Source organism: Strigops habroptila, chromosome 4, assembly GCF_004027225.2.
Source record: "Strigops habroptila isolate Jane chromosome 4, bStrHab1.2.pri, whole genome shotgun sequence".
Lineage (NCBI taxonomy): Eukaryota > Metazoa > Chordata > Aves > Psittaciformes > Psittacidae > Strigops > Strigops habroptila.
The window spans coordinates 81,672,733-81,685,425 of record NC_046358.1 but is presented as its reverse complement, the minus strand read 5'-3'; the positions used below and the strand labels follow the sequence as shown (position 1 = coordinate 81,685,425).

General features: G+C 40.9%; 1 protein-coding gene across 3 annotated transcripts in view; it reads left to right on the top strand.

Annotated features, from left to right (window-relative positions):
• Nucleotides 1-9,347, top strand: part of CARD11 (caspase recruitment domain family member 11) — a 46,048-nt gene extending 36,701 nt beyond the window's left edge. For all 3 annotated transcript variants that reach the window (XM_030484555.1, XM_030484556.1, XM_030484554.1), the window contains 8 exons: nucleotides 690-930; nucleotides 1,327-1,423; nucleotides 2,431-2,526; nucleotides 4,184-4,316; nucleotides 4,861-5,040; nucleotides 6,185-6,309; nucleotides 7,147-7,262; nucleotides 7,808-9,347. In XM_030484555.1, the coding sequence (XP_030340415.1) occupies nucleotides 690-930; nucleotides 1,327-1,423; nucleotides 2,431-2,526; nucleotides 4,184-4,316; nucleotides 4,861-5,040; nucleotides 6,185-6,309; nucleotides 7,147-7,262; nucleotides 7,808-8,012 (1,193 nt within the window). In that variant the 3' untranslated portion in view covers nucleotides 8,013-9,347. The remainder of the gene's footprint in view (nucleotides 1-689; nucleotides 931-1,326; nucleotides 1,424-2,430; nucleotides 2,527-4,183; nucleotides 4,317-4,860; nucleotides 5,041-6,184; nucleotides 6,310-7,146; nucleotides 7,263-7,807) is intronic.
• Nucleotides 9,348-12,693: the final 3,346 nt, after the last annotated feature.

The following is a 12,693-nucleotide window of genomic DNA, read 5'->3' as shown; positions in this document are numbered from 1 at the left end:
ATTTTAGTGTTCATGGCCTGTAATGATAATTTCAGGTTATGGATCAAAAATTACATTCCTAAATCCATTTTTTACTGGTGTATATACATTTGCAGGGTTTGTTTTTTATTATTATTTTAATGCTGGTTAGAGAATTTCAGCTCCATAGATCACACAGGAAGTGATGTCTTTGATTTTCTTTGATGTTTTCAAAGCTGGGAAACACTATTGCATTTTTGAGCACCAGTCAACTGCAGATAAAGCATGTTATTGATTATGGGAGTGCCGATTATAGCTAATAATAATATAGGGAATACCTTGTCATTAAACTTGGTGGCAGAGCTCAAGCTGTACTTACAGGATGAAACTATAGCTGTGTATGCATCTTTGATGAGAAGTTTTCTGTTTCACAGGTCTTGTGGAGGACTGAAAATGGAGTTACATAAAAGTGCATTATAATGAGAAAATTGTCACAGATTCTGATAGCAGCAGCATGAGCTGTTTCTAAATCAATGCCCCATTAGTGTCTTGTAGGTGCAGGTCCATAACCTTGTAGTAACCAGTGGAACTAGCACTCTGGAAGTATAAACCCTGTCTCAGGGGAGCTTCAGAAGTTTGTGCTGTGTGCTTCTTCCAGAGGATGCCCAGGGATGCAGCAATAACTGAGGGTTGACCATTAGTGATCATGCTTCACCCCTTCGCTGCTGCAGGTTACAGGAAACTGCTGTCGGAGCTGGAAGAAGGGCTGATCACATCGGGGGACTCATTTCATATCCGCTTGAACCTGAACATCTCCAGCCAGCTGGACTGCTGTTCCCTGTCAGTGAAATGTGATGAGATTGTTCATATTCTTGACACCATGTACCAGGGGAGGTGTGAGTGGCTCTGTGCCAGAGTTGATCTGTTCACCGACAGGGACCTGGAGATGGGGACCATTCCCAGCTACAGCAGGTCAGTGTAATGCTGAGTGACCATGGCTGAGAGCAGCGGTTCTGTAAACAGGGAAATTAATAACTGCTGTAAGGAAAGAGGTATATGTCTTAATTTTTTGAGATAAGGGCTGGTGATGCTAAACTGTAATATGAGCTATAAAGCTTTAGACAGGAGACTCCAGATGTTACCTGAAAGAATAATGTGGGTTTCTCAAAAAGTATCATAGGAAAATATGCCGTGGAGAGTCTTTAATCCTTAACCGTACTGCAGTCCTGCTTATTATTGTGTTACTGTGTGGTTCAGTCAGTCCTCACTGCTATTTCTGGTTAATCTTTTCTGTAGGACCCATTGCAATCCAGCTTTCTTCTGAATGGTTTCAAAGATATCTTGATCTATGCAATTCCTCTCTTTCAGAGCCCAGCAACTTCTTTTGGTGAAGCTGCAGAGGTTGATGCACAGAGGAAGCAGAGATGAGACAGAAAGCTCACTTAACACCCTTTGGGCACTCCGGGTAAGTAGCTACAAACAAGGTCTTTTACAACCTGATACTCCAACGCTACTTGTTGTTCATTATGTTAATTTTACACAAAGTCCTGTTTCCACTCTATGTAGGTTTTGATTTTGTCAGGCAATGGGCACCTTATATTTGCTTTAAACAGTATTATCCCTGGCAAAGGACCTAGTGCTGGCACACTATTAACCCTTCCAGCTATGAGGGAGTACACTTTAAAAGTTTAATATCTATTCTGTGTTATAGTTAATCCTTTTCATTCTTCTCTGCCTGTAAGCCTCTAATGCATCTTCATATCCACATGAGGAAGAAGCTGTATCCTTGAAGTCAATAATCAGAATTATTTCTCTCCTACTGTGAACAAGCATCTAATCCACAGAGTTATCATTGTACCATATTAGATAGACCTGTCTCTTCCAACCTACATGGTATGGAGAGAAGTGGGATTATCAGGTCTTCACACAGAACAGCCCTGCTGATTTCTCCTTTTCCCTCAGTGAAAGTAAATTGAGTTTTCTTTCTTTAGACCCAAGAATTCCATCTTTACATAATTAAAAACTGACTTCCTGGTGTATTAGTTACCATAAGTTACTTTCAGATCTTGGGAGACAAACATTTGCAGACACTGTAATCAGTGCTTGTATTTCAGTCAAGGTTAAGTGTCACACATTCCTTCTGTACCCTAGTCCCCAGGGACCAAACGGACAGAGATGCTAGTTAAAGCAGAAGCTTTGCATGTTATTTCTTGGTGCAGAAATTACCTCTTTCTTCAGCTGTGGAGAGCAGTCTCCTGTGAAGGAAGGAGCATGGAAGAGTGGTAACAGAAGCGGTGTTACTCAGTGTAGGCGATGCTATGTCTACAGTTTGCTTAGAACATCGTATTTGGGATAGATATCAATCGATCACTATCCCTTTTATTGGAAATCTTAAATGTTCTGTTTCTTGAATGAGATTAAAGAAGAAAAAAGAGGGAGGGAAAGAAAAATTCCTGTGTTATTTTTCACCAGAATACATTGCAGCCAGAGGAGCCTGCCCCACAGAGCGACCCAAAAGCCAGCCCTCGCCTCTCCAGAGCAAGCTTTCTTCTGGGCCAAATATTACAGGTAATAAAGACCAAATCCTCAGTGCAATGTCTGAAATAGTGGATCTGAGCAGCAGATCATACAAGCAAAGAATTATGGAATGGTTTGGGTTGGAAAGGACCTTAAGGTCATCTAGTTCCAACCCCCCTGCCATGGGCAGGGACACGTCACACTAGACCATGTTGCCCAAGGCTCTGTCTAACCTGGCCTTGAACACTGTCAGGGATGGAGCATTTACCACTTCTCTGGGCAACCTGTTCCAGTGCCTCACCACTCTACAGTAAAGAACTTCTTCCTTGTATCTAACCTGAACTTCCCTTGTTTAAGTTTAAACCGATTACCCCTTGTCCTATCACTACAGTCCCTGATGAAGAGTCCCTCCCCGGCATCCTTGTAGCCCCCTTCAGACACTGGAAGCTGCTCTGAGGTCTCCACGCAGCTTCTCCAGGCTGAACAGCCCCAACTTTCTCAGCCTGTCTCCATACAGGAGGTGCTCCAGCGCCCTGTTCTTCCTCGTGGCCTCCTCTGGACTCGCTCCAACAGCTCCATGTCCTTCTTATGTTGAGGATACCAGAACTGCACAAAGTGCTCCAAGTGGGGTCTCACGAGAGCAGAGTAAAAGGGCAGGATCACCTCCTTTGACCTCCTGGTCACGCTTCTTTTGGTGCAGCCCAGGATATGGCTGGCGTTCTGGGCTGCAAGCGCACACTGCTGGCTCATGCTCAGTTTCTCGTTCAGGTTTCTCATGTTCTCATGTTTCTCGTGTTCTTCATGTTCAGTTTCTCATGTTCAGATATTCTCAGGCAATCCTGATTTCCCCAGAAACCCCACCTCAGGTATAGAGGTTGTATCAGGATTTACTCCTATCAAAAAGAGATTTAATATATGAAAAAGATTAATGGATTGTGTTTTCTAACTGCTTTTGTGATGTGCAGTGTTTAAGTGCATGCCTTCCATTACTGACATAGCTGGATGAATCAAACATATCTGCCATCAGAGGCTGAAATGTGTTTTGCTTGAACCACAAGGAAAAATCCATTGGGCTAGACCAAATCCTCAAGGCTCTGTGAGATAAAGTTCCATCAGAAAATAGTCCTTTAATTGTAGGTCAGTGACTCAGCATGACAGAGACTGTGTGGGTGAAAGATAAAGTCTTATGAAGGAAGATGGTTGTGAAGGTTAGCAAATATAGGAGGAGGAATTTATATTTGGGTAGAGGAATAGTTGGGTGGATGAGAAATGAAAGCATGCACCCTATTTCTCAGTGTGAAAATGTGCCATTGGGGAGGTTTTAGGTCTCTCTGGAACAGCAAAGAAGAGGCAGAGTTTTGCGTATAACCTGTGATACATATGTGCGAATACTCAGAGTGGGTATGTTACTCTGCTGTGGATACATCAGTGCTTGCACTGGTGGTAGCAGGGAGTTCTGTGAGTTAAAAAACATGCCATTTAAGAGCAGAGAACAAAATAAGAAGCCCCAAAGGGGATTAACAAAGGCTCTGAATCAGATCTATGATATTTAAAGAGTCTTAGAATTCAGTCAACAGATCCATGGGAGTCTTGGCTTCAATAGATGTAGGTAATTCAGATCTCATAGATAAAAAGTTGGGCTGATGAACACGTGGGAGAATGAATAATGTAAGAAATGAGGGTCAAATCTCTTTGTTCACCTTTTCAGTTTGTCAGTAGGTCTGAAAACAAATACAAGCGTATGAATAGCAATGAGCGAGTCCGTATCGTCACTGGCTGGCCCTCTGGTCTGGCACGGACCTCATCTGAAGCAAAGAAGGTGTTGCCTGAGAAACTGGAAGGTATGGATATAAAATAGTAATAGCTTTTACACACATGGCGCTGATATAAAGGCTAGCATAAGAGCATGGCTATGAAAAACATATAGATCTTTCCTATTATTAGCATCTGTGGCCCACTCTGTGCAAAAATTCAACAGCATTTGTGACCAAAACTGATCTTGCTAAAAGTGGAGCTTGGAGCATTAAGCCTTCATGAGCAAGTTTAGGACACTGAAACTTTCTGTTTGGTTGGCAGTTCTTCCTAGGTGCTTTCTTGCTCTTTGTCTAAAAGCATTTAACTCAAATAAGTCAACCTAATAAGCAGAAAGATTCTCTAAACAAGTTGAACTATGAAATAATCTCTTGAAAGCAAAAGGTACTTGAATTATTTAGTATTAGGTTGGACATCATACTACTGTATATACAGTAAAGACAACCCTGGTAAAAGAGAAAGGAGGATCAGTATGACTAAGCATGTCATTTCTGCTTCATGTGTTTTTCCTTCTTTTTCTCCAAATACTGACGGAGGGAAAACCAGAGGATAAATGTCTTGTTCTTTACTCAGATTTGGATTCCGAAAATGAAATCAATAAGAGGCTCAGTCTGATCCCTTATAGCTTGGTGAGACCAATCCACTGTGAGCGCAGGCGCCCTGTACTTTTCACCCCTACCATGCTTGCTAAGACCTTGGTGCAGAAGCTTCTCAACTCTGGAGGTGCCCTGGAATTCAACATATGCAAGCCAGGTAATGGGATAAAAGAGGACCATGACTGTTAACCTTCAGTGTTAGAAATATGAACATATGTATGTGCACACACATAGGGGCATGCACATGTAATAGCTGCTTGAGGTACTTTAAGTCACATCAGGGTGATGTGTAGCTGTAAATCCTGCTTTTTGAGAATATCTGAGATATTTGAATGTTTTTGAGACAGCCAGTGCACATGGTTATGAGATTCTGTGTCTGTGAATATTATCCATGTGTATGCTGTGTGGTTGCTAGGATGCCCCTCAGAGACTGAAATGCTGTGAGTGCTCTTTCTGTTTGCATACTGTTTGCATACTGCATATCTAGGCAATGTGAAATTTTGATTAATTTGTTTCTAGTATTTGCTATTATGAGGAATATCTTCCCTAGAGCGACTTTACGTTTCTATCTCATTCAAGGCTGTGAAGATTGTGCATTTGATCTACTCGAAAAACTGCTTTTCTTCCATGCTAAGTATTTACCATTAAAGCAATATGCAGTACTGTGATTGCTGTAGGGCAGGATTGTACACAACACAGCATTAAACATAGCTGACGTTTCATTTTTACACTAATGCTGAATACCCACCGCATAGTATTGCAGTCTTGCAGTTACCCAGACAAACTGAAAAGTTAAGTATTGTAATAAATATCTGCTGTCTTGCAATATAAAACAAAAGCTCTGATGTAGAGCTGCAATTCACAAGGGGGCCAGTACCACACATTGCAACCTAAGCCAAATTTTTTCGTAACTTTAAACACAAATGTTGGAACACTAAATCCTTGGGTTTGGAGCCTATACCGAAGAGACTTTCTTTTTTTAGCACTTCTCAACATCATCCAGCCCTGAAATGTTCCTAAATAACATTAGGCATGGGAATTGTATTTACTGTTTTAATTTAATGCCTTCATAGTGTTGTAGTAATTGCCCAAGGACTCGCTGGTGCAGGATATAGCTGGGATGCTCAGCTGTGATCAGATTAGGCTTTAATTGAATTCAACAGAAGAAATGAGGCAGCTGCTAAGACAATTCATTGCTCTTCTTTCCCTGAATCATCCTTACACTCTATGTGAAACACTACAGGATAGTTTCCTAGGTGTTCTGGTGTTGTCATCCTGATTTTGTCCTCGCCTCTTTCCAGATATTGTAACAAAGGAAGAGTTTTTAAGGAAGCAAAGAACAGAGACTATCATCTTCAGCAGAGAAAAGAATCTGAACACATATGAATGTATCGTACCTGCCAATATTGAGGCTGTCACTGCCAAGGTGCTTAGAGTACTCTGTACCCCCTCAGTAGGCTGTCTGTGATGCTCTCTGCAATGTATGTTTTCTTCTTGAATAAGAGACTGACCAATTCACATTGCATGTTCTCTCTCTTGCCCACCTTCAATCTCAGATTTGTATTTATCCGCCCAGATGGATTTTATTTGTGCTCTTGCTTTTCCTTTTCTTTTTCATCCTCAGCCACATCCTTTTATATTCTCACCCATTCCCTGTGATGATGCACATTGATGCAGCAAAATATCCTTTCATTTTCTATGCTTTATCCCTTATTCATTTCCTTTTCATATCATAAGTATATATGAATGTGTGAAAGAGTAAGAGATACAAGGGCCTGGACAAAAGAAGGGATAGCCTGAAACTCAGGCACAAGGCTGTACAGTACAAAGATAACAATGTCAAAGACAGAGATCTTATACGAAGTAGAGTGCATTTGATGCACAGCATGGAAAAAGGAGAATTAAAGTGATGGTTTTTTCTCTCACAACCAGTTGCAGTAGATGTTTTCTCTGAATAAAGGGCAAGTATGTGTGTTTGTGTATCTATGCAAAACTGGTATTTGATCATACTCTTCATCTCTAGATCAATCCATTTCTATTTTAAACCTTTTCAGAAAGCTGTTAAGCTCAGCTGTTATTTGACTAGTTTTAAACCTGTAGGAGGACTTTGGACTTTAAATGTATATTTGATTAAAAGGTTCTAAATCAGTACAGTGGTAAATGAAGAGCTTTTCAGCTGACCCCGTAAGGTATGGATACCTTTATCTCGAGATTCCACAGCAGTGAATGTTCCTTTGTGACACTGTTATGACTTTGTTTTTAGAACAAGCATTGTCTCCTGGAAGCTGGAATAAGCTGCACAAAGGATTTAATCAAAGCCAGGATATATCCTATTGTTCTTTTTATCAGAGTCTCAGAGAAAAACATCAAGAGGTTCAGGTAACATATCAAACCTTTTGCATATTTGATATTCTGTCTTATTCAGTGAATAATTCTCGAGTCCAATAATGTTCTTACTGAGAGAAGTAAAGAACCTCTTCTCTCTTCATCTGGTGCTTCTGTGTGCACTATTTTGTCCCATGATTCCTCCCTGAAATCTTACAACCTGAGAAAGTAGGAATTCCCCAAATCAAGCATTCTTTTGCTGCCACTGATAGCAATGAGCACTGTGGGAGGATAAGACTGAAGACTATGTGATTTTCTCCATGCTCAGCACTCCCACAGCAGTTCTCAAGGTAATGCTAGCTGGAAGAGGAAAGGTCATAAACACTTGCACTCTCCCTACATTCACTCCTTATAAATTGTTTCCCCATAGCAAATATTTTTCCTTGGGGGTAGAGTGGGGGTAAGTGGAGTAACTGTATTCTGCACTGCTTTTATTGCTTGTATAGTCAATAGGAAATAAATTCTTGATGGGACATCAGAGACTACAGGATTAACTTAAAATCTAAGACATTTATTTTTGGTCTGTTCATGTGATACAGGAAACTATTGCCAAAGCCAGAGACTGAAGATGAGTTTTTACGTATGTGCCGTCTGAAGGAGAAAGAACTGGAAGCTCTGCCATGTCTTTATGCCTCTGTAGAGGCCGATGCATGGAGCAGTATTGAAGACCTCATCCGAACAATAAAAGACAGGATCGGAGAAGAGCAGCGCAAAACCATTTGGATAGATGAAGATCAGCTATAAAAACCAATAAGAAAAATGGAGCTCTTTGGTGACAAAAGGACATATCCAGGTGGAGCAGGGGCTCACAGAATTCTCTGGTTAGGTGCCCAGTGCTCACTCCTGTTTCACCCCTACTGGCTGGGGACTTCCTGCTGGTGGAATGCATCTATGGAATAGAACTGGAGCTGTGTTGAATAGCCAATGTCTCAGATGCTGGGGATCTCTAGGATGTGGGTCAAACCACAGCCCCACCACAGCTTCTGACTCACCAGCATCTCTTAAGGAACAGCAGCTGTTTAACATGTGAGAAGGACAAAGATCTTGAGAGGGAGCTTGGGGTAATTTATTATGTTAAAACTGTGGATCTCATTTGGCTCACTGAAAACTTCTGATGAGACCAGATAAGTGGAATCTAAGAGGAATAAATTAAAACATGGGGATTGGGCTGAAGGATATGGAATTGAGATGTGCCCCACACACACCCTGTGGTGAGATTCTGAGCATACCCAATCAAGGAAGATGAAGGCAGGTTGGTAGCAACAGCAACACTACCACTGGTGGCCACAGCAGGTCTGTAGCCTGTGTCTCCATAACCACTTTAATCAGAAGAGAATAAAATACCTATTATTCCTGGCATTAATTAAAACGACAGTTTTCCCTTCCTTTTTAAACCCTGGTTTTATATTTAACAGTTTTGCAGGTTTCCTTTGTAGTCCTGGCACTTACAGGAAGATAGACTCCACTGTCCCAGTGGCACATCAGATATTCCCAGATCTGCCAATGTTTCATTTAGTTGATTCCTGCCTCTGCACTATACTCATTTGTACATCTCTCAATTTTAAACATTTACTGGGGGAAAATACCACAGTGCCTTCTCCAGACAACAGGTTTCTCTGTTTCACCACTGAAATCTATATTTCTCTACAACATCATCTCCTGCCAACATGCCTGCTCTCAACAGGAGGGACTGTTCTGAGAAGAAGAAAAGGAGAATTTCATAAGCCAATAATTGCTGTGAGCCACTCAGTCCTTGACCTCTCTGCCATGATTGACAGCAAGGAGACCAGCACGCATCACACTGTGCTATGGCCAAGTAGGATAATATTTTCAGAAGTGTGGATGTGACTTAGAAGACCACATTCCATTTTCAAAAGCACTTAACTCCTCAGAGAGTTGAAGTTCCACTGATAATGAGCACGACTTAGACTCCTAAATCTCTTCAGTCTTTCAAATTTTTTCCTCTATGCATTAGACACTGTATTGAGACTGCCAAATTGATTCAATAAAACTGACCAGATGATAATGACTTGCACGATTGCTGATCTGAAATGCAATAAAAATTGACCTACAGATGAAGCATTGTACATCCCATTATCCTTAGATTCTGTATTCCTTGCCATTCCCCTCCCTTTTAAGATGCATTTAAAAACAAATTTACCTTTGCTTCTGTGTTCATCCCCAGTCCCCCATCTTGGTGCTGCAGGTTGGAATACAGCAGCTGGCAATAAAAACACAAACGGCATCCAAGCAAAACATCTGGCCTGGTTGCCCTCACTAGATTAACTGCTACGTTGTGTTTGCAATGAGCTTCTGATGCTGTGAGTGTCTCTCAGGTCGGTTGGGTCAGTTCACATTGGCTTGTGTGACTGTGCTTTTCTGCTCTTTTATGCACATCATTTTTTTAACTAATGGTATCTTCTAGAAGTCATGTCACTTTACATCTAATTTCTGCTGCTGTGTTTCTCAAATTATTAATGTTTGAAAGACTGTTCATAGCTAGCATTTCTCAGAGAATAGCTCTTTACCTGCCCAATGCCATCTGTTTGGACTGTGCAAGCAGGGGACACCACTATTTGCAATTTCTTTACAAAGTACAGGCTGCATACACAATTTGCAACTCCCTCCAGGGCAAAGAATAACAACCAGTTGGGGTATATATAGAACAAAATGGATGATTCTTCAGAGATCCTGTGTAGCTCAAGCAGAAATAAGAAATTATCTGCTGGAAAAGCTAAACCTTCCAGGAGTGTTTTGCATTTATTCCTCTTGTCCTGATAAATGCAACCTTGTGTAACAGCTGCCTGTGGTTTGTTACTGCCCCTCTTGTGATAGTTCCTGAGTCCACAGCTGAGCATGGGCAGGTCTGTAAGAACAATTCTCATCTGCTTCAGCAAGAAGTTCAGCCAGGTCAGCATCGGGTCCCTTCAGAGCAACCAGCTGACTGCTCACCACCCAGAACTCGTAGGATGTCCATGTCCCACTGGCTGTGCCACAGGGATCAGGAACATCTGGTGGAATGGCTGGAACAGATGGCTCGTGGGGCAGGGGGATATCTCAGGCTGCCATGGTTGTTTCTGCAATGATCTTCTTTGACCATAGCTTTATTTTTGAGCCCTCTTTACACAGATAACAGCTGTGGATGTGATTTATCTCACTTAACTTTAGACATAGGAAAGGTATGTGCCAAAGTCTAAAGGAGGTTCCCTTTGCAGTAAATGGAGATACACCTCTAAAGACCTACTTGTCTAACTTAGGTAGATGCCTATCTAAGGATGAGAAGAATTGCCCTCTGAACTGGGTGTTGTTTTGGTTTTTAAAGGACTATAGAAAGAAACTAGAGAATTAGCCTGGCCTTTAGCATTTAGCTTTTAGATCTGTAATTTAGGACAGCTAAACCACCTTATGGGAAAAGTGGAACAAGAGATTGAGACAGAGAACAGGAGAGATCTAATTATTTCTATGAAACAAGAGAGGAATGAATACATGGAACAGACTGTTCTTCTTGGTATCTGAGTACATCTCCCATAAATTCCTAGCTCTGCAGATACTATAAGGCATTGTGGTTGCCTGCTCATGTGATGCAAAGCAATGAGACTCCATTCAGTGAAGTTCACTGACAGAGCTGTGTGCTGTGGTCTGCATGATCCTCATCTCTCTGACTCAGTGGACAAGGACTGAAAACTATATTCCCCCTTGACTTCTGGATGTGAGCTCAAAGAACAAATCTATAGCTGGAGTATGAATTGCGGGACTGCAACAAAGCAAAAGCAGCCATTATCATTTACACTACCAAAGGAGGTGCTTCTGATCTACATCCAAATGCTGTCCATCTAAACTGGAAGAAATTAACCTTTGCATCTTTTGAAATACATTCAAATCTACAGGCTTGAAAAGAGGCCATGAATTTCCCTAACTGTCAGAGAGTTGGAATCGGTGCAGATTGCAAGTCCTGAACTGACAGATTTGCAGTGCAAACTTGGAACTTGGGCTGCAGATCATTGCAGTATTTCTCATTCTGCTAAGTCTCACTGTGAGGTATTGCCTTAGGTACCAACCACTTCCCTCCTCACATCCAATAGGTACAAACCTGGCCGCCTCATCACATATCGAAATGTCTACATGGGCATAGCCAGCTTCAGCAGTGATTCTATGGTTGAAAAAGTGGAAGCAATGATGAAGAAAACAAAATGGCAATTAGCAATGTTGTAAATGTGGTAAACAGTATCACAACTCAAGCCAAAGCAGACTCTCAGCCTGCTCTCATCAAAGTGTGAAGGTGTGGTAAGTTTTACGTTGGATTATTCTTTGGGTGCTTTTGTATTGTTAGGCAGCACTTGGTGTAAGATTTGTGATCAATGATGATGTGCAGATACCTCTGAAATTCAGATAAATTCTCTCACTCATTCTAATAAAGAGAACAATTCCATCTGCAGACCCAAGTTTGAACTGGTTGCCATCCTTGGGCACCAGAGTTCAGACCAAGCTGCCTGACACACACAGCTGGATCGCAGTCCTGGATCTCTGTCTCAGGTAAGCAACATTTATCAATCGATCCATGTTAAAATCAGATCACTCAAGGTTTTTAACTGAAGTCAGCAATTTGTATTTTAAGTTAGAAAGCAGTTAAAATCCAGGCCATTGCCCTGTATTAGCTTTGCTACTTCTCTCAAAAAGGTGTAAAGCATCAGCTAATAACTACGTTTCAGAATGTATTATTGGAAAACTACTACTTCTCTCCTTTAAGAGCTCACAAGAGCCTGCTGAAAAATTTTCGGATGTAAATTGTACTTTGGAAAATGTCATTGAAAAATTGGCCACTAGAAAATGCAATTGGAAAAATTTTCAATGGAATATTTTTAAGTTAGAAAATGTGTTTTCATCCCAATCAATTGCCTACAGAAACGTTCCCATTCTAACACTTCATTTTTAATACATTTAAAGTGTTTCAATAATACTGAAGCAATCCTTTTCAATATTTCACATACTTACAATGTTTCACCTAAAACGATTCTTTGTTTTAATTTTTTATTTTTATAGTTGAATTCTTTTTTTTAAAGTCTGCATTTAAACATTTGATTTGATTGAAACACTTGTTGAAGAAAATTTAGTATTTGATGTTTATGTACTACAAAATAATGGAAGTAATGGCTCACAGCTATCAGAGGTGGTATAATGCCTATGATCACCAGGAAAGAAATCAAACTGAATCTTGCTTTGCATTGTGTTTAACTCCGCTGCTAAAATGATGTATTGTGTAAGTCAGTATCATGCAGTTCAGCACCTTGGGGAATTGTTGCAGGTAAAAATTTCATGCAAACTTTATTACCCAGAATTTGATATTCCTTTGAATGAGAATTCTGGCTGGAGGCTAAGCTGTCAATCGGTCTGTCTGCAGCACCGACAGCTCTGGCAGCACAATTTG